Source organism: Prunus persica, chromosome G8 (assembly GCF_000346465.2).
Source record: "Prunus persica cultivar Lovell chromosome G8, Prunus_persica_NCBIv2, whole genome shotgun sequence".
Classification (NCBI taxonomy): domain Eukaryota; kingdom Viridiplantae; phylum Streptophyta; class Magnoliopsida; order Rosales; family Rosaceae; genus Prunus; species Prunus persica.
In genome coordinates, this window is record NC_034016.1 from 19,464,525 (window position 1) to 19,483,516 (window position 18,992).

Below are 18,992 nucleotides of genomic sequence, written 5' to 3' on the forward strand. Positions count from 1 at the left end.
ACGGTTCGAACAAGATCGGTCTCGTGGCCGGTGGTGGTCTGTGGCGGCGACGGCAATCGAAGAAAAAACTGTCGGGGAGGGGGAGTTCGCGACGGAGGGAGAGAGAGAGAGAGAGAGAGAGAGAGAGAGAGATGAGGTTTATAATTTCTTAATTACCGTTTTGCCCTTCGTGATATTTTTAATCGTATTTTCTTTGTTTAAACTCCGATTTGAGCTCACTTCGTGTCTATGAACTCGTTTCGTCGTGCTCTACGCAACAGTGCATGTGGAATTGTCAAATTCCTTTTCAGTCAAAAAGTCAACTTTTCGTTCATAATTTATTCCAAGGGCAAAATGGTCTTTCCGCATAATAAATTACTAATTAAATATGAATTTTAGGTTTGGGTCATTACACTTATGACTCGATTAGACTTGGATACTCACGTAACTCGACCTAGGATTTTACGATTAGAGTCTCGTTGCTTCATTTTCTTAAAATGTTTTTACTCCCATTTCTTCTTTATATGTCAAGAGCACAAAAATGAATATACAAAAACTCCATTAGAGACCAATCATTTTAGCAAAAAAATATATGCACTCATTGTCGATGTCACTATCAGTGAATGACATGGTCATAATAACTGGACCGGTTTGTTCTTATTTGGAGCCTCTGAACTATTTTATCTTTATGCCATCCTATTTGTCCTTATATTATAAAACCCAATTCTTAAATGGGGTAGAATAATTTTCACTAAATAGAGCGTACTGCTTAAAAATAAAACAATTTTTTTTAATTTTATATTTTATATATAAGTATTTAGACTGAGACGGAATCATCCTAGTCTAAGAGCATCTCCACCCATAAGGGCTAAGGCAAGGGCAAGGGCAAGCAAGGGCTGCCACTATTCACATGAATAGTGACAGCCTTGCTTTTTTTGGTTCCATCCCAAAAGGCTAGGGCAAGGGCAAGAAAAAAAAAAGAATATGCAACAAAATATAAACTTGTTATGTATTTATAGGGAAAGTGAATAAAATTGTTATGTATTTATAGGGAAAACATCTATAATTTTTTAGTATTTTTTTATATAAAAAATTGAATTTTTTTGAATTTATTTTTGCTCGCTGACGTCAGCGTGACATCACCGCTGACATCAGCACTTTCAGGCTGAAGCCCAGGCAAGATCTGCCCTTGGGCTTGCCCAGGCTGGTGGGACCCAGGCCTTGCCTGGGCTGTTGGTTGCACGCTGGAGGTCATTTGGGCTCACAAAGGCAGCCTTTTGCCTGATTTTGTATGTGCGCTGGACTTGCTCTAAGGATGGCTCCACCCTTGGTTCATATAAACTTGAATTGTTTGCCAAGCTCCAAAATAATGCATAAAACTTTGTGCAATTGATTAAGCTCTTACATATTAAGTCTCATGTCAATTAATTTGACAGAGCCAAAACGAGCTATTGCATAATCAACGGCAGATAACTATAGAAGATAGAAAGCTTAATTAAATACCAAGCACGTAATTAACAGCCTAATTGGAATTAATTAGGTCCTGGAGTCCAAGGCCATTATGGTGCTTAGGTTCATTGGGTTCATGTACTTGGTAGACCCAGTCATAATTTGCTTCACAATTAGCCTGGTTGCTTTCTCAGTTGGATGAAAAGCATCCCAGAAGGCATACAGATTCCGATCTGGGCACAAGTTTGACGTCGGATTGCACTGTCCCATCCCATTGTAGGGTCCTTGGCCACAACATGCCACCTTTGCTGTCACAAAACCTGCATGAAAAATGGATATGTGGGTTAGGTCGGTCGATGAGTTCGTCTCATTACACTCAAGTTTAGATTTACCTTTCGATACATTAGTTTAATTGATTATTCGATTAATAAAACAAATTAAATTAATTTCAAAGGCTAATGATTAATTAATTAGAAGATTAGTTTTAAGGGCTTTGAGGACAAACCAAATTTCTGGGGGTCGGAGATGAAGTCCTCTTTCATGTCGAAGGCATTAGCAGTGACAAAAACATCTGAACCAAGTTGGGTGTTGAGTTCTTGAAGCATCTGGACCAGCTGTGGGTTGAAGATCGCTGCTGCCCCTTGTAATTCTGGATCGCACTCATCGTTTCCGCTTCTGGCCAGCTCAGATGGAACACAACCCAATGGGCCTGTACCGGTCACCAACACTCTTCGGGCTCCTAATTCAAATAGCCTCTGCAAACAATTAGATTCCAAGATATGCGATGGTCATTCACGCAAACTGTTGATGTACATTGAGCCCACAATGAGTCAACATATAGATTTTGCCATATGGCACATAGAGGGATGGTATAACACTGACTCATGTACGAATTGGCGATTCTTGACCATTGACGTATACATGTCACAATGTATCAACGGTCAAATTTCGCTTGTACGTGTGAGGGCTAATACTAATAAAATTCATAAATTTTATTTTTTTTACCAGGAGAATTTTGCGGAACTCAGTGATAAGGTAACGAGAGAATTCGGGGACGGAATATTGGCTAGACCTTTGGGAGATGGGTGCCAAGAAATAGTTGTTAACAAAGTCATTGCCACCAAGCGTCATGAGGTAAAGTGCGCCGTTCACTAGCTTTGTTGCCTGTGGTGCTCCGACAAGCGCCGTGAGCCGTTGTTGGTATTGTTGGAAAAGTTGAAACTGCCTAAAGATCCTTATTACGGTAATCTGCGGGATTAAATCAACTAATTATTCAATTAGGTTTTTCATTTAAGGGTTAATTAGGGTTTTTAATAAAATTTATGGTACCAGAAAGTACTAATTAGGCAACGTGGCGTGATAATGTTCATGTGTTAAAAAGTATAATTTGGACTTACAAATTGAATCCCAGTATCATTGAGAATTCCGATTCCTGCAGAAGCAAAATTTGCTCCAATAAGCAGCTTTTGTCCTGTGAGCTCAGGGCTCAAATATGGGAGCACGCGTTCAGATCCTATTTCCTCACCTATGTATACATACATTCATACATGTCACATAATTATGAGGGATATTATATAGTAATAAAATTAAACTAGTTAGCTAGCTAATTAAGATGGTGATAGTACTGATAATGTCAGGGAGGTTTAAGCCGTTGGAGAAGCGGCCGGTGGGGCGGTGGGTAGGGAAATCGATGCCATAGGGAGGAGAGTCAGCACGGGCGGTGGTTACTAGGTAGTTGTTGTTGCCACTGTCGACCAGTGAGTCCCCAAAGACAAAGAAAGCACGAGCTGCCTCGGCTTGAGGTGCAAGCTCTAAAACTGCTCCCATTGCCACAATGAGAATTAAGACCCTCATCGTGCTGCTAGAAGTTGACATGAAAACTAATGCAGGCATTTGCTCTCTTTAGCTTTACTTATCTTTCTTCAGTTAAGAGTTGTAGTTTTATAGAGCTCCAGTTGTGACTTGGGAGAGCTTTTTAGGTCGGTAGCACAATGAGAAAAGGCAAAAGTTGAAGAGAAAACAAGTCAAATCATATGATAAATATGAAAGAGATCGATCGAGCTTTGAGCTGCATTATGCATGAAATCATGAAAATAAAAACAGAAAATTGTGTTCTTTTGTGAGGGGAAAAGCAGTAATTAACATGAATTTTAAAGCAAAATAAGGTATAATTAGAGGCTGAGAAAGGTGGGAATAAGTCGTTTTCATTAATTTTAATATGACAACGTAATTGTCACACTTGTTCTTTTGTTGGTTTGCAATTGTAGATCACTCACTTAGCTTAGACTGCTAGCTAGCCACCCAGCTTGGTCAATAATTAATTAAATATCCATGCAGCTGGGCGCCATGTGAAAAACATAAATGGGCTGGCTTGGAGTAGCTGAAATCTGTCCATCTCTCTCTCTCTCTCTCCCTCCCTCCCTGTGCAGAGAGTTGGGGAGCTAGGGTTCTGTTTATTTGCAAGAACAAGTCAATAAAGCAAGCAATATATATCTATGGAGTCAAAGCACTCCAACTGCATTTCAACGTACACATATGATGAAACATTCTATACTAATTTTTCGTTAATTCATCAGTGATTGTCAGATAATCATTAATTAATGTGAAGTACGTTTATAATAACAGCGTGATTGCGGATTCACATTTCGCCATAATATCGTAGTTATCTAGTAATTGATGTTATTAATGCAAAGGTATACAACATTATGTGTATATATTAACATGGAGTGATGAGTTATTGGAGAACCAAACAAACCGGCTATTAATAACATAAAACCATGTTTTCTTTTCTTATCGACTGTCAAAAGGTACACTGAAACAAACTATTACAAGAACATTCATGCTCAGCCTCATATTATAAGTACCTTTATTCATATTTATGTTGTTCTTGTTTTTTTTTTTTTTTTGGGTCACTTCAAAAAAAAACATTTCTTGATTTTTTATAGTCAAAGAAGGCCACTGGTTAAGTGTTCGGCCACATTAATCCCAACTTATTTTCAGGCCATTAAATTCCTCCGTCGACATATTCTTCATTGCCACCGGAAAGAAGATCTGATTAAACCAAATCTGATCCAAAGTGATTTGACAAGATGTTTTTCAATTGAGGAAAATTTATTTTGAAAAAAAGCCACCCCCAACAAAGTTTAATGGGCCCAATTCTAAAGAAACCAAACCAATGACTTCTATTATTTCTTGTTCACACTTGTCTAATTTAATATTTTCTCGCATGATGTTTATACTAATTCGCTCTGATAACATGAATAAAGTTGAGGTTCCACTTTAAAATTAATTGGCAATGGGAGGAGTAGTTCAACTCCTTATCAGTTCTTGCTAGGTTTCTCAACTTTCCAATGTGAAACTTTTTACCTTTACATTCTCATAGTTTATTGTACAAAAAGTTGCTTTTGATGTATGAAATGTATTTATAAGGTTAGGTGTAGGGGTGGGCGCGGTCCGGTTCGGTCCGGTTCTCACCTCAAACCGGAACCGAAACCAGTATTATTTAACCGGTCCGGTTTAGGCAAAAAAAATTTTGAAAACCGGCCGGTTCGGTTCTAACCGGTTCCGGTTTTGAACCGGATTATTAATTTATTATTTTTTTAAATTTTTTTAATAAAAAAATTATAATAAATAACTTATTTTTTTAGCTTAAAAATGAACAAATAATCCAATTCATACATTTAGAAATTTTTTGAAGTTGAACTTGGAAAATTAGTGATTATAAAAGTTAAAAAATGGCATTAGATTTTAAAATTTTGTAAAAATATAAATATAAAATATATGACCGGTCCGGTGCAGAGAGATGTAAAACCAGAACCGGAACCGGTTGGAACCGGTTTGGTCCGGTTCCGGTCCGGTTTGTTGACTTTTTTGGTCAACCGGTTTTTTTTCCGGTTTTTTTTCACCGGTTCGGTTCGGTGTTCCGGTTTTCCGGTCCCGATGCCCACCCCTAGTTAGGTGGATGTTACTTCCCATGTTCAAAAATTAAATTCAAATTCGTACTCAAACTCCATTTAAATTTTTACTCGAAGAAGATTCGTATTTGTAATATTAACCTCTCTTTTTTAATTAAAAAATGGTCAAGTTTTATTTATTTTTACTAAATATATCTTGTAAAATAAGTAATATACATGAATGATTGTCAACCGTGATTGTTCCGGGAAGCGAAGACACAAACACATTCTGGCGGCTGGTGAATTTCAGAAGCACATTACGGTTGGTACATTTCTACAACACATTTTGAAAGTCGGTGACTTTTTTTAGGTTTAGGGCCTTTTTGAAGGCCCTGAACTCAAAATCCCTTGTCAAAAATCAGTTACTGCACGGGAAAGAAAAAACAGAAAACAGAGACAAAAAATCAAAACCACAAAGCAAATACGCGAAGGAAAGCACCCAATTTGCCACAATCTCCACCTCCCACTGAGCGCGCCCCATAGCTGATTAGGGTTAGGGTTTTCAGCTCTAAATTCATCTCCTCCAGAGAACCAAGAATGCGTCGTCCCACGTGTTGCCACATATCCCTAGCTTTCGTGCTCAAATTCCTCAACTTTCTTCAAGCTTTCATCGGAGTTTCAATCTTAGTCTACTCGGCATGGATGCTCAACCAGTGGAACAATCACATTCCTATAGTCCCACAACCTTCAGCTCCTTCGCCAGACTCTTCGTCTTTCTCCTCCCTCTTGTTGAGCTCCGAAACGGCCAAGACTTCTGATCAGATCACCCCTTTGAATTTTGCTGTCCATTTGGTCTCTGGGTTCGATGAGGGATTGGGATTGAATTCATTTAAGCTTCCCGCGCCTTGGTAATTTCAAATTTCCTAATTTTATTTATATACATACAACTCTGTGTCATGTTTGATTTTGGATCAAGTTTGGTTTTTTTTATTTTTTATTCTTTGAGCTGGGTACCTTAAGGAAGTTGCTTTCAGGGTTTTGATTTTGATTCAGTAATTATGAATTTGGGGATTCTTTTGGGCTGTGGGCAATTGGGGTCTTGAATTTTCGTTGATTAGATAACATTAAATGCTCATGTATCACGTTTGGTTGAAGACAAGTTTCTAGAGGGACTCCTCAGATTGTTATTCATTTGATGCTTTTCTTGATGGCAGGTTTATCTACTCTTTTATGGGATTGGGCGTTTTGATCTGTTGCATTACTTTCATAGGTTGTATTGCAGCGGAATCAATTAATGGCTGCTGCCTGTGTTTTGTATCCTTAGCCTATACATTTTGCACTATTTTTTAGCCGAGAAACTATTCTGCTTTCTTTGCTATAACTTTTAAAGTCTTTAATTAATCTTTCTAGACCCTTGAAATGACAAGTTCATAATTTGTGAATGCTCAGTTTGGTTGCTTATTAGAAGTATTAAGCTAACAAAAGTAAGAAACTAGAGTAATAGTGTTCATTTTACAAGTCCCCTGAAAACAAAAGGCTTCAGCTTAACTTTGTCATTCCCCCCATTTTCTTTGGTTGGAAAATTTTGTATCTTAGAAACTAGATGACTAGTTTCCACTGCGTATACTGGGGTCCAGACAAAGTAGTGGGGGATTTGAATATACTTCATAATAAGAAGCTTTACCACAAGCACTAAACTAAATGGTTTTGAGGCATTGAACTTGATGTAAAGTTTCACAACAATTTTTTATATGCTGTGCAAGTTGAGTTTAATGAACGTGATTTTCAATCCACAGTTTCTGCATTACATTCTGTGCCCTATCTTTTTCTTAACTGTTCAAACATTTCAGTACACAATACTTATAACAGTACTCGCTCTACTAGAAGCAGCTTTGGTGGCATTCATTGCAATTGATCATCGTTGGGAAAAGGTGCTTTTCTATAAAAAAAAATAAACTCAGTTATATGTGTGCGTGGGATTTCATCCTTCGGTTTAGCCAATCAAAGTAATATGTTTCTTCATACCTCTACAGGATCTTCCATTTGACCCAACTGGTGAACTTGACAGTCTTCGATCTTTCGTCCAAGATAATATTGACATCTGTAAGTGGGCTGGGCTCGCTGTCATCGTATTACAGGTATCCTGTAGCCCATTATAGTGATAACGTTTATTGTTCTCTTTATAATTGCATAGGATTAAGATCAATTTCCCTCTTCCATTTACATAATATCTTCAAAATTTGGACCTTTAGATGAAAGCACATTGAATGGCCTAAGACTGATTACCTTCGGTGACAGCTTTTCAACAGTTTCTCAAAAATATTCTCCCATATGTCATATGTCATAGCTTACAAATTGTGTCTAATTGACTTGAACCAATTACATAACTCCTAATTGTATGTGATTTAGAGATGCTTTAGAGTTATGTTTCATCAGTGAAGATGACTATTGCGAATAACTTTTTCCGGTGCAGATGTCCAATTTTTGCTTTCCAGGATCTGTTTAATTTTGTTTTTTGTTCGAAAAGGACGGACTGCATTTAGCATTTCTATTGATGTTTATGGAATCTGGTGATTGTGTTCTTATACTCATCTTTCTTGAAACATCAGGCTTTATCTCTACTACTAGCACTGGTTCTGCGAGGCATGGTTTCTACTCACAAAGCTGACTATGACGTTGAAGATGATTATGATTTTAGGGGTAGAACTAGGGAGCCATTGTTAAATAACCAGTTAAGCCAAGCGTCTGGATCAACCAAGGGTGATGGGAGAGGGACTCATTCTGACATTTGGAGCTCACGGATAAGAGATAAGGTATTTTGTTTGAAGATTGCCATAATCTACAAAGTTTATACTTTGATACCAATTTGTCAGTATTCAATCTTGATTTTCATATCTTGTCAATATGAATATCGTTTTCTTCCCTAATCACAGCGTTCTTGTACTTTGTGCAGTATGGGTTGAACGCTGTGAATCAGAACGCATCAGCAAGTACGAAATCCAAGCAGTGAAGTTAGTTGAAGGTTTTCCATCTCACAGATCAGGAAAATCGATTGGCAACTGCCTCTAATTTCCATTGATACTAAAATGTATATCAATTTTCCTTTGCTTCAATCCTTTTCTCTTCTCTTTTCTAAATGTTGTGTTGGAGACAAAGTTGGGGTGTATGTATGTATATAACTCTTCAAAAGTGTGGTTGCTTGTTGCCAGCTTTTGCCTTGTATCAACTGAGCATGTTTCTGGTAAGATGCTAATGTTATTAATTGTAAAAGTAAAAAGCTTGTGATTCATATACATCGTGAGTACTAAGATAAAACAAAACAAGAAAAACATGACATTCATACTATCCATGCTATTGTAGGTGATAGATTCTCTTTGTCGTCCCTTTCATTTTCATTTTTTCCCGTGAGCCTGTGGATTCGTTCACCTGTCAAGAAGTGCATGCCGATAAGATTTAGTCTTATTATTTGATTCACGAGATATCTTTTGCCTGTCCTCACTATAACTAGTACTATTACTACTACTTGTCCAGTACCAGTACCACGTGGTCACCATTCTTCTTATTTTTCTTTCCTCATTAAGAAATGCCACCAAGTTCTTTGATTCTTTGATTCTTTTTTCTTTTTTTTTTCATTATATGATTGGTTGGAATTTGAAAAGGTAACAGAGAAAAAAATCGACTTCAATGATCATGTGATTATGTGGAGGATGATTTGGTTCTTAGTTTCAAAAGAACCTGCAATTCTCTCTCTTTTCCTCTCTCATGCCAAAATCTTTGCCCCTTTCATCATGCCCTTTAGTAGGAGAAGAGCTTACATGTAACACGGAGCACTAACTCTGTGGACTGCTGCGGTTGGCCTTAGCAAACTTATTATTGCACTTTGATTTCTGACTTGTGAGGAATTTACATCATTTGTCTGCCAGCTAGAGATGTTCCTTTCTAATTTACCTATCTGATACATGACATGTTCTGTTGGTAATCATTTGTCTGGTCACAATCTGAAATGTGTATATAGAAATTTAACTATTTTCCCTTAAAGGCTCAGTTGAAATATTTTCTATGTTTAACCACCACAACATTAAATTAAACCCACAGAGAAGAAAATTTGGTTGGTCTTGAAACAAGTTCCAACCACACTAAGACAAATTTGATCACATATTATTATTTCATTATTTCATTATTTAATTTAGGAGGTTGCCAATGCTTTATTTTGAAGCATACAGAATTGCACCGACCGACAATGGGGTCAAATAAGTGGTGTATTTTACCCTTTTACCCTCATGCACGTTAACTATAAATTATAGAACCGAAAGGAGAATCTTGCCATAAAATATATAAACCATATAATATGACAACAAAATCATAGCCTTATCACCTGTTAGTCAATAGGGTGTAATTTAATAGAAAAGGGTATTGACTTGTTAATTAGAGGTCTCAAGTTTGAATCTCTAATTATCATAATTGTGTGCGTAAAAAATCTCATTTCCTTATAGTTTAGATTATCGCTTGTACTAAAAAAAAAATAATCTTACCACCTCTACACCAAAAGCTGTACGTAATTTTGAAACAACAAATTAACACAGAAGTCCTGCAATTCTTCTCAATTTGTATTTAAGTACACACTTACAAACAACGAGAGAGATTTGAACGTGCGACAAAAGTCAGCTGCCAAATAATATTGTACACTTGTATATAAACAGAGTGGTCACAAATTATGAAATAATGATTAACTGAAACATCTGTGGCATTAAACAATTAAAGGTGGGTTAGGGCCACCACCATTGTTGAAAATCAAATACACAAAATAATAGAGAGAGAGCGAGAGAGAGTTACAGTAAAATTTAAAATGGAAAATGAATCAAAAGTTCGGTCATGTCCTCACTGTCAAATCAACCACAGCCTCCTCCACGAGCTCTTCCAGCAATTTCCCTTCTATTTCCTTCCCTAAATTATCAATTTCCAATCTCATATGTTCAGACCACCCTTTCCCCACAACCTCCTTCCTCACCACCCTCTCCACCACCAGGCTGTTGCTGTCCCCCGCCTCCCCTGAAGCACACCTCACCTCACTGGCAAACCATTCCCTCACTTGGCCCCACACACGGTCTGCCAATAGGGAAGAATCACCCTCTGAAAACCTGTCGCGGGCCCCACTACATGACATGGTTCTTGTGCCGCTGTCTGACCCATAACCAGTGATGTCCACCAAGGCTGCATTAACACAATCGAATACAAGCTTCCGGCTTGATCGCCATTGCCTTCTCTTAGCCTCATGCAGAGGCTCTTTGTCATTTAGGTTGGCATACTTGTCTCTGAGAGATGGGTCCAAAGGACTTTCGAGTGAATGCCATCTAGTGAAAAACGAGTCACACTGCACCTCACCATTTAGGCCAGCTGCTGATAAAAGAGTCTGGACAATGGCATGCCAGTCTTGTTCTTCTTCCTCAGCGGAAACTGAAGGGGATTTTAATAGATATGGTGTCGCAGTCTCTGCACAAGAATCATCCCATGAGAGTGTCCGGGCAATTGATCCTATAGGTGGTGATTTGTCAATCAAGTTAGACTTGAGATGTCTTCCTGTTATTAACACACAAAAATCGTAAAATAAGACAATGATTAAGGGAATTAAAAAAAGCCATAGAAAAATACAGAGAGAGAGGGGGGAGAGATACCTAGGTGGTCTGGCTTCAAATACAAAGAGGACTCCTGAATTATATTGTCATCCTCTTCGAATGGTGGTTCTAGAACTGATATTGGACTTGGCTGATCAGGATTCTCGACAACATTTCCAGGTACCACAGGCCTAGTCACACACAACCCTGCCTGCAAAATTTGGAGAAAGAGAAAACAAATCAAATAAACCATTCATTAATGATAACTTAAATCCATGCAGTTGACAGCGTTCATGACAACAAGACACTGAATAGCTCAGGTTTTAAGAACAATGATTATTTACAATGCATGCATTTTGCTCCATATAGCAAGAACAATCGTTTTATGGTTTTTCCATATCACTCATTCCATTGTGCCAAGTATAACACATTGTTTGTTACCAAAATCACAAATATAGACATCTACATTCCAAAATTTATTGCTTAAAGGTTGCGGAAGATACAGGTCAAACAAAATACATCCTACGAAACTAAGTTTCTCTTCTGATTTTTTTTTTTTTTGTTTTTTTGTTTTTTAGGGCAAGTTAGAACTAATAAAGAGAGCAAGCATTAAAATATCAGACAAAGTAGAAAACTGAACTACCTCCGGTGGAACTGTGCCTTGTCTTTGTCCCATATTTGTTACATCTGGAGATTCTTTTCCCGAATATCCAAATAAAGCAGGAGACAAACACCCTTCAAGGCCACCATCATTAGCACACTGAGATGCATCATCACTAATTATACCAGGAGGAACCAGAGAATTTGGCGGTTCAGCAAGGGCAGATTCATTTTCATTGTTACATCGAGATATATCAGATTTCCCTTTATTTGATTTCTTATTTCTGGAGAAAAATAAACTTGAGACTTTCCCTTTAAACGATGACTTCATGCTCTTTGCCTTAGTTAGCTCTTTAGGAACATCTGTCTTGCCATCCTCGGGATCTGAAACTTGAACATTGACCCTGGCACCATATACTGTAGAAGATACAGGGACAGATTTTGACCTCAAAAGATTTCTGGGGGAATCATCCACACCTTCTTCTTTACTAGTACCATTTAAGCATGAAACTGATTCCCTTGGTTCTTGTTCCTTCTGACTGCTCTCATCCTCACATCTTGCTGGCTTCTTTATCTCTGAAAGAGCAAGCATCTCACCCAATGTACTAGAGCTCCTCCGGGCATGTCTTTGTTCCTGAGGATTCCCATTTAATGCCATCATAGCCCATCTTTCAGAAAGTCGCTTCTTCGCCTCTCTACAAACAGATGACTCTGGAGAACATGACACACGGCTGAAGGAGGATGAAGAAAAAGGGCTGCCAAACCTGTTAATGTAATCCCATGAATGCCTAGAAGATGGTGACATAACTTCCGAATCACTGAGATTTTCATTTGCATATTCATTTTCTGATTTGTTAAATGAACTCTCATCACCGGTATAACCATTGGAAAAGACGGAGGAAATCAAAGTTTCATCCCTCCGATGACCCATCAAATTATCACGCATCTTCTGTGTGATCTCCTTTGCAACTTCTCTTGATTCTCGCTCCTCATCATCTTCATGTTCCTCATAGAAGTTTTCACTGTGTAATATTGTTGGTGATGAGATAGGTGAAGAAACCACAGCCTTAACATCAGGAGTCTTCCCAGGGCTAGGCCTCAATACCACTATCCGAGTTGGTTGAACAGGATAGTCATCAACTTTCTGATCAGAAATAGGAGAGTATCCATGGTGGCTTTTGTCCCATGCAGCTGCTTGACTGACCTGAGCTGATTTCTTTGTGGGTTCATTGCTCTTGTCCCCTGATCCTGATAATTTGTCATTAGAAACCATCTTTGAAGGTCTGAGAACAGTGATCCGCTTTGTCTCGGTAGGTTGAGGAGGAATAGATTGTAATTCATTTAGATGCTGAGAAAACAAGGAATTAGGTTCTTGCAGAAACTTGAGGAACAAATCTCTATTGGAACTTAATACTTCAAGGGCATCTTGGAATTCCTTGGATTGGCGAAGCCTCTCATCCGTGGCCAAGCGTTTTGCTTCCATGAACTTCTGACGAACAAGAGCCATCTTCTTCTCGTTAACTTTTTCATTACACCTTCCCTTCTGCGGTGATTTATTTCTTCCATAATTTGCCTTCTGCGGTTGCTGCCAGACTTCATAAACATCTTTGTAATCATTCTGCTTTGAACACTGATGAAATTCACGCAGCATTCCCTTGTCCAAAAACCCATCTTGCTGCCAACATCCCAATGGCGTGCTGGAATGATTAGTACATTGTGAACAACATCTTTGTGAAGCTGAATCAGGCTGCTCTCGTGGGAGAGAATCAAGCCCCATCAACTTTGCAACCACATTGGGTGGATTCTTCTTAGACTCCACTTCTTTTGACATTTCTTGGTCTAAAAGCATCTTTATGGGTGTTCCACAAACTTTATTGTTTGATGAACTTCTTCTCAACTCAGGCACAATCTAAATACCACATACAAATGTAAACACAAATCAGGAAACTGCAGTAGACTATGATCCAATAAGAAACAAAGGACAACTTTGCATTGAAATTGTTTCTCCAGTGGGCACAAATTACATTAGTCCGAGCAAAATCCTGCAAAACTCACCAGTTTATCATCTATGTGATCTCCAAATGGAGGAGGACCCAACATTGTTGCCACATCTGATTGACTCCTTGAGAGTGAAGAGCCTACCAAAACTGATGGATCAGTACTATATTTGACACGCATGACTACCAATTGCATAAGAGAAGCAAGTTACAAAAAGATGACTAAAATTACAAAGAAATTTGAGAACAGGAATTTGACAATTGAAATTTGAAAACCTCAATCAAGCAAGCAATGCTAATTTTTTTCAAACTGTTGTCTGATGGGACATGAGAGTAACTTATTATAGTATTTCAAAATCTACTCACATAGGGCAATAGGGGGAAGAGAAGTAGTTGCAAGAATACAGTCAACATCAAGTGAAGGATTACCTTAATTTTTGAACTTGATCCACAAAGAATTAGAATATGCCACCGATTACCAATAAATAAAAGATTATATCAAAGGAAATTACCATCATGGTGGGGTTTTTCGGTGAGCAGCTTGTTTCCAGAAACCCCAGTACTTAAATCAAAGAGGTTCACCATTCTTCCCAAGCATCCTGGGAAAGGCTTGTCTGTGTTGTGAGCTTTACTGATCTGCATCCCGTTCATTTGAACCCCTGCGTGATCACATACTTCAGTAGATTAATCCCAATATGCAATCACTTTTTGTTTCATTTGTTGAAGGACTAAAGTCAAAGAATTCCAAGAAAATAAACAAAAGCGTTGAACAGGACAACTTCCAACAAAACTAAGAAAGGGGCAAAAAAACTAATTTCAAGCACAAAATTCAACATGATTAAAAATTACGGATAGAAAATCAATATCTTTCCCTTTCAGTCAAAACCAACACAAACAAACCTTAATGGGAAAGCTGCCGGCTTGACGCCTAAATCTCAATTGGGAAAGCAAGCCAATTTATCAAAAACAGTTGAAGACCCAGATATTTTTGGGGAAGAAGCTGCAAGCCCCAGAGAGAGAGAGAGAGAGAGAGAGAGAGAGAGAGGGAGCTGATTTTCCAAAGAGTAAAAGAAGAAGGGCACCGGTATAAGAGAGAATAGAGACAAATAGAATGTTATGCAAGGTGAAAATTCAGCTCATTCGTCGAAATATCACAATCAATTTATGCGTCGCGTCACTGCAGAACAAACTCCACCCAAACACATATTATTCAAAAAACAACACCGATCACATACAAGCTCCCGCACCCCAAAAAAGCAACCCAAAAAAAAAAATTCCAAAAAGTAACGATTTTTCTAAGATCAAAATATAGCCAAAAGTGAACTAATTAAGACGAAATCATTGAGCTAAATTTAAACAAAAAGCGAGAATATTATTATGTTTGGGAAAGCTGCTACGTCTACAGCTTTAGCTAAGCAGAAAAGCAAATCCAGCGAGAGAAGGAATTAGATTCGCTTATCAGTAGAGCTTAAGAGCTTCGATAAGTGCGAGATCGGAGAAAAAGTGAGAGAGAGAGAGAGACCAAAAAGGCAACCCCGAAACAAAAAGCTACTGTGAAATCAAAAGGACAACTCAGCCACAATCTCTGACACTGCTCCAAGCAGCATTCAGAGAGACAGAGAGTAAGAGAGAGATTGGGACCTAGTGACCGGCAAGGTGCTCGGAGACTGTCATGCCGGCGATAATGTGGGGGAAGATTCGACCGGAGAAGCTATCGGCATCAGACGCGGCGACTAGATCGGCGGCTCTGAGTCTGTGTGTGGTTGTGGCGTGGTTTTGGCTTCTCTTTGCTTCTGCTAAGCTGCTGCTTCTCTCTTCCACCGACTTTCTCTCTGTGTGTGTCTCGGACTTGAAAATGGTTTGTTTAATTACGATTGATTTATGAGGTTCGATTACGGAGAGAGAGGGCAACCAGATGATAACGATATAGAGAGAGGAGAGAGAGGGAGCGAAAACGAAAGGAAAGAGAAAGTGGAGGACAATCAGGACAATAATAATATTTTTACACGAAGGTATGGGTTTTTATACTTATGCCCTTTTAGTTTGGGATATTTACAGTTGTGGGCTATTCGTTAGGGATTCTGATACGATTGTGCGCCAAACTTATTGGGTTTGCTATCACCCATACCACGGCCCCTATGTGAAAGTGAAATTGTATCCGATTACCTTATTTCCGTTTTTAATAATTCAATTTATTCTAATTTTAAATGGAGCTCGAAGATGTTATTTGCAAGCTAAAAATAAATTTACAACTCATACATGAGATAAGATGGATAAATAAATATATAAAATTGGGAGATATTACGTGCGTTCTAAATTAAATTCACAATTTTATATGAGGTGTATCATGAAAAGCATGAATCTAATACTAATTTTTCTATTTTCATCGTGTATTAACAATTTCATCTTCTTTAATAATATTTATAATTTTCGTGTACAAACCTATTTGCACTTTTGAGTACAAATAACATTGTTATCTACCATGTCAGCCAAAAAAGATAATAGATAGATAAACTACACTTTTTAGTTTAAATCACATTTTTATCATTTATGCAAATGACTCACTTGTGTAGTGGTTTGGAGTAATTGCTCTCTCAGATAAGATATTGAGTTCGAGTCCTAACATCCGTATTGTATGTGTGAGTTTAGTATATTATTACCCTTCTCAATAAAAAAAAGTTCCTCAAAAACATTTTTATCATTTATAAATAAATTAAATACAACTAACGATCATGCCCATGCATGTTTTTTATATATATTTTTTTATCGCATAGTTAGCACAACCCTAATGACTAAATGTCCATAGCTACATAATAGATAAATTATATAATAAAAGAAATGGAGTAGACAATTTTCCAATGCATGAAATGCCATGCATTTTTAAGTTGTTTAATCATATAAGATAAGAAGATTCTTTATATATTTTGGTTGTCTAATTAGAATGGCTAGGGCAGAAAAGATGCACCCTCTAATATATATACATATATATATATATATATATAATTAAAAGCAAGTTACCAATAAATAAACGTTTAGGAAGGCGCCCAATTGGTCTAATTAAACAATAAGTACAATTGTCTTGATGCAGTATTAACATAATGCACTTTTTATACTAAATAATAAATTGTTGGTTGTTCACATAGCAACTGAGCGATTTACAATAATGAATAGGTTGTTTGTAGCTTTTTCTTATAAAAATGTAACATAAATTTTGTTGTATACAACTAAAAGTCCTCTCTTTTATCATTTAGTTCCTCAAGCACCGTGAATTCGAGTTGGATTTAAGCACGATACACTTTTCAGTTATTGAGATAACCCAACTACTTTTTATAAGCGATATGTTTTTGTATTTTTATGAGAAACTCTATAACAGACATAATTCTCAGTTAAGTAGTCCGCACATCACGCGTAACAAATCCTTATTAGGTAATGTTGTGAATGTGAAAGTAAACTACTTTTGTCATATCATCATGTGTGTTAGGTTTCAAATGCAGGTGAAAAAAGTTAAATTTTTTTTTTGTAGCAAATGGAATAGTATAGGGTAAAATAAATCATGGGGCAATATAGCTTGGTTAGCAACATGAAATCTCAACGGTAAAATCATTGACATTGACAATGGAGACAATAATAATATTCAACATGGCTACTACAAAGAAGGACCTACTACCAACCACTACGAACTTACAAGACGAGATATTCTTTGCTCATAATTAAAAAGAGTACGACACCATTGGTGTAGGAGCGTTCATTTTTTTTTTTCTCCTAAAAAAAAATAAAAATAAAACTCATTCTTTCCTAACACAATTAATATGATGCTCATCCAATTTTGGGGTTCAATTGGCTCCACAAAAACAATAATGCAAACCATTAATGGCCTTTTTTATAAAGGAAGATTATTAGAGGCTCATAAAAAATCTAATGTACGTTAGTTTGTGAGAATGTGAATATAGGAAAATGTCCTATATTAGAAGTTAGAAAATTTTATACGGGCTTAAAAGTAGTTGGGTTACTTCACTCATTGCCAATTGATTTAGGGGTGGAACCTCAACTTCTTTTATGGTATTAGAGCGGAGGTTGTTCACGTGTGAAAGCCCAACGGCCACACATATTTCATGTCTCATAATATATTTTATCTTTGTACGGAGGCGTGTGAGAATGTAAAGGTGAAAATGTTCCATATTAAAAAGTTATAAAACCTTACAAGGAGTTTATGAAAAGTTGAGCTACTCTCTGTCAATTATTTTGGATGAAATTCTGACAATATTTCCTTTATATTATTTTTTGTTTTCAAAATCCCACTTTTTTTTTGTCCTAATTATGTAAGGAAAAGATAGATTCTTAATAGTTGTTTTAAAATATTTATTTGTTGTCACATATGCATATAACTTAGAAGCGTGTGCATAAGCTTAGAGTGGTCAGTTAACTAAATCCGGCAAAAAATCTGGGAGGGGACGCAAATCTTTAGTCTTGTTGTCAATGGTGAAGCATATAGGGCGCACATGCATATGACAATGACCCCCTTTTTTGTTTCCATTGGTCAAGTCCCCCAATTAAGATTATGGCAGATTTAAAAGGTTAATTGATCCTTTTATCATTACGAAAGTGAAGGATTAAACCAATTAGCCCATTTTGACTCTGAGGTAAAGTGTCACCTCCATAGAGCTCTTTCACATTTGTCACCATTCACTTTGCAATTCACCTACAAATTTTATACAGAGGGGAAACTTTTGCATACAAACAATTTTTTCGTTGATCAGTCAAGAGATGTAATTCTAATTAGTCGAGAACCAGTTAGTTGAGTTCTTTCACCTCTATTCGTGTGTATGAAGGTTCGAAATCTCTAACCACTCAATGAATATTTATGTAAATTCTCATCTTTCAATTGCTTGTTACAAATTTTTTTTTTAGTCCGTAATGAAGTTACTAATCATCACGGGAAGGTTGTACCACCAATCCTTCCAAGTGAATAACCAGTCATTCCAAGTGAATAATCCTTACTTTTTATTTTCAAGTACTAGAGAGGGTTGTTTCATACACAGCTAAAAACTCATGTGATGCGAAAGAATTTTCTTCGCAAGGATATGATGGTAAAATCGTTAAAACGGACCCAACTAGATCTAGAAGAGGGAGGAGTGCGTGGCGAATTAGCAACTCCTCCGATGAAGAATGTGAACAAAATGAATGCGAGGGATACGACTGATGACGTCAGCAGACAAAGTGGGGACAAATGACGTGGCGAAGTGGGACCACAGAGTTCATTCATGCTGATGAACCGGGTCTTTAAAAAATAAATAAATATTGGTTAATCACAAAATAAATGAATTACAAGACCAAGATGAGGTTTCAATTTAAAGTATAAATCTGATAACATTTCATTTTCACTTGTTTCTCTTTCCCTCTCTCTCAAGTATGGTAATGACTTGCATAAATGGACTTAGAGCATCTTCAATCTAAGGGAAGAG

The 18,992-nt window shown here is 37.2% G+C and overlaps 3 protein-coding genes across 4 annotated transcripts; 1 reads left to right on the forward strand and 2 right to left on the reverse strand.

Moving 5' to 3' along the window:
• Positions 1,290–3,354, reverse strand: LOC18766787 (GDSL esterase/lipase At4g28780). The gene is made up of 5 exons (XM_007201273.2): positions 3,054–3,354; positions 2,826–2,953; positions 2,434–2,676; positions 1,934–2,183; positions 1,290–1,748 (listed from the first exon to the last, which is right to left on the reverse strand). Exons 1-5 carry the CDS (start codon positions 3,319–3,321, stop codon positions 1,516–1,518), a joined length of 1,122 nt encoding a protein of 373 aa, XP_007201335.2. The 5' UTR covers positions 3,322–3,354; the 3' UTR covers positions 1,290–1,515.
• LOC18767337 (tetraspanin-18) lies at positions 5,701–8,614 on the forward strand. Its single transcript, XM_007201806.2, has 6 exons — positions 5,701–6,229; positions 6,536–6,635; positions 7,172–7,252; positions 7,355–7,459; positions 7,931–8,134; positions 8,275–8,614. The coding sequence occupies exons 1-6, from the start codon at positions 5,919–5,921 to the stop codon at positions 8,329–8,331; spliced, it is 858 nt and encodes a 285-aa protein (XP_007201868.1). The 5' UTR covers positions 5,701–5,918; the 3' UTR covers positions 8,332–8,614.
• LOC18768084 lies at positions 9,908–15,523 on the reverse strand. Of its 2 annotated transcripts, none has more exons than XM_007198942.2 (6): positions 15,172–15,523; positions 14,043–14,189; positions 13,589–13,671; positions 11,577–13,442; positions 10,994–11,144; positions 9,908–10,898 (listed from the first exon to the last, which is right to left on the reverse strand). In XM_007198942.2, exons 2-6 carry the CDS (start codon positions 14,179–14,181, stop codon positions 10,192–10,194), a joined length of 2,946 nt encoding a protein of 981 aa, XP_007199004.1. In that variant the 5' UTR covers positions 14,182–14,189; positions 15,172–15,523; the 3' UTR covers positions 9,908–10,191. The 2 variants fall into 2 exon arrangements, with proteins under 2 accessions (XP_007199004.1, XP_020425972.1); XM_020570383.1 differs by lacking the exon at positions 15,172–15,523 and adding an exon at positions 14,431–15,117.

Coding starts and splice junctions, on each gene's coding strand:
- LOC18766787 (XM_007201273.2), bottom strand. CDS start 3,321: ATGCCTGCATTAGTTTTCATGTCAACTTCTAGCAGCACGATGAGGGTC. Junction 2,677..2,825: donor ATGATACTGGGATTCAATTT/GTAAGTCCAAAT, acceptor TTAATCCCGCAG/ATTACCGTAATAAGGATCTT. Junction 2,184..2,433: donor AGTTCCGCAAAATTCTCCTG/GTAAAAAAAATA, acceptor AATTGTTTGCAG/AGGCTATTTGAATTAGGAGC.
- LOC18767337 (XM_007201806.2), top strand. CDS start 5,919: ATGCGTCGTCCCACGTGTTGCCACATATCCCTAGCTTTCGTGCTCAAA. Junction 7,253..7,354: donor TTGATCATCGTTGGGAAAAG/GTGCTTTTCTAT, acceptor ATACCTCTACAG/GATCTTCCATTTGACCCAAC. Junction 7,460..7,930: donor TCGCTGTCATCGTATTACAG/GTATCCTGTAGC, acceptor TTGAAACATCAG/GCTTTATCTCTACTACTAGC.
- LOC18768084 (XM_007198942.2), bottom strand. CDS start 14,181: ATGAACGGGATGCAGATCAGTAAAGCTCACAACACAGACAAGCCTTTC. Junction 13,443..13,588: donor ATCACATAGATGATAAACTG/GTGAGTTTTGCA, acceptor TGTGGTATTTAG/ATTGTGCCTGAGTTGAGAAG. Junction 10,899..10,993: donor TTTGAAGCCAGACCACCTAG/GTATCTCTCCCC, acceptor TGTTAATAACAG/GAAGACATCTCAAGTCTAAC.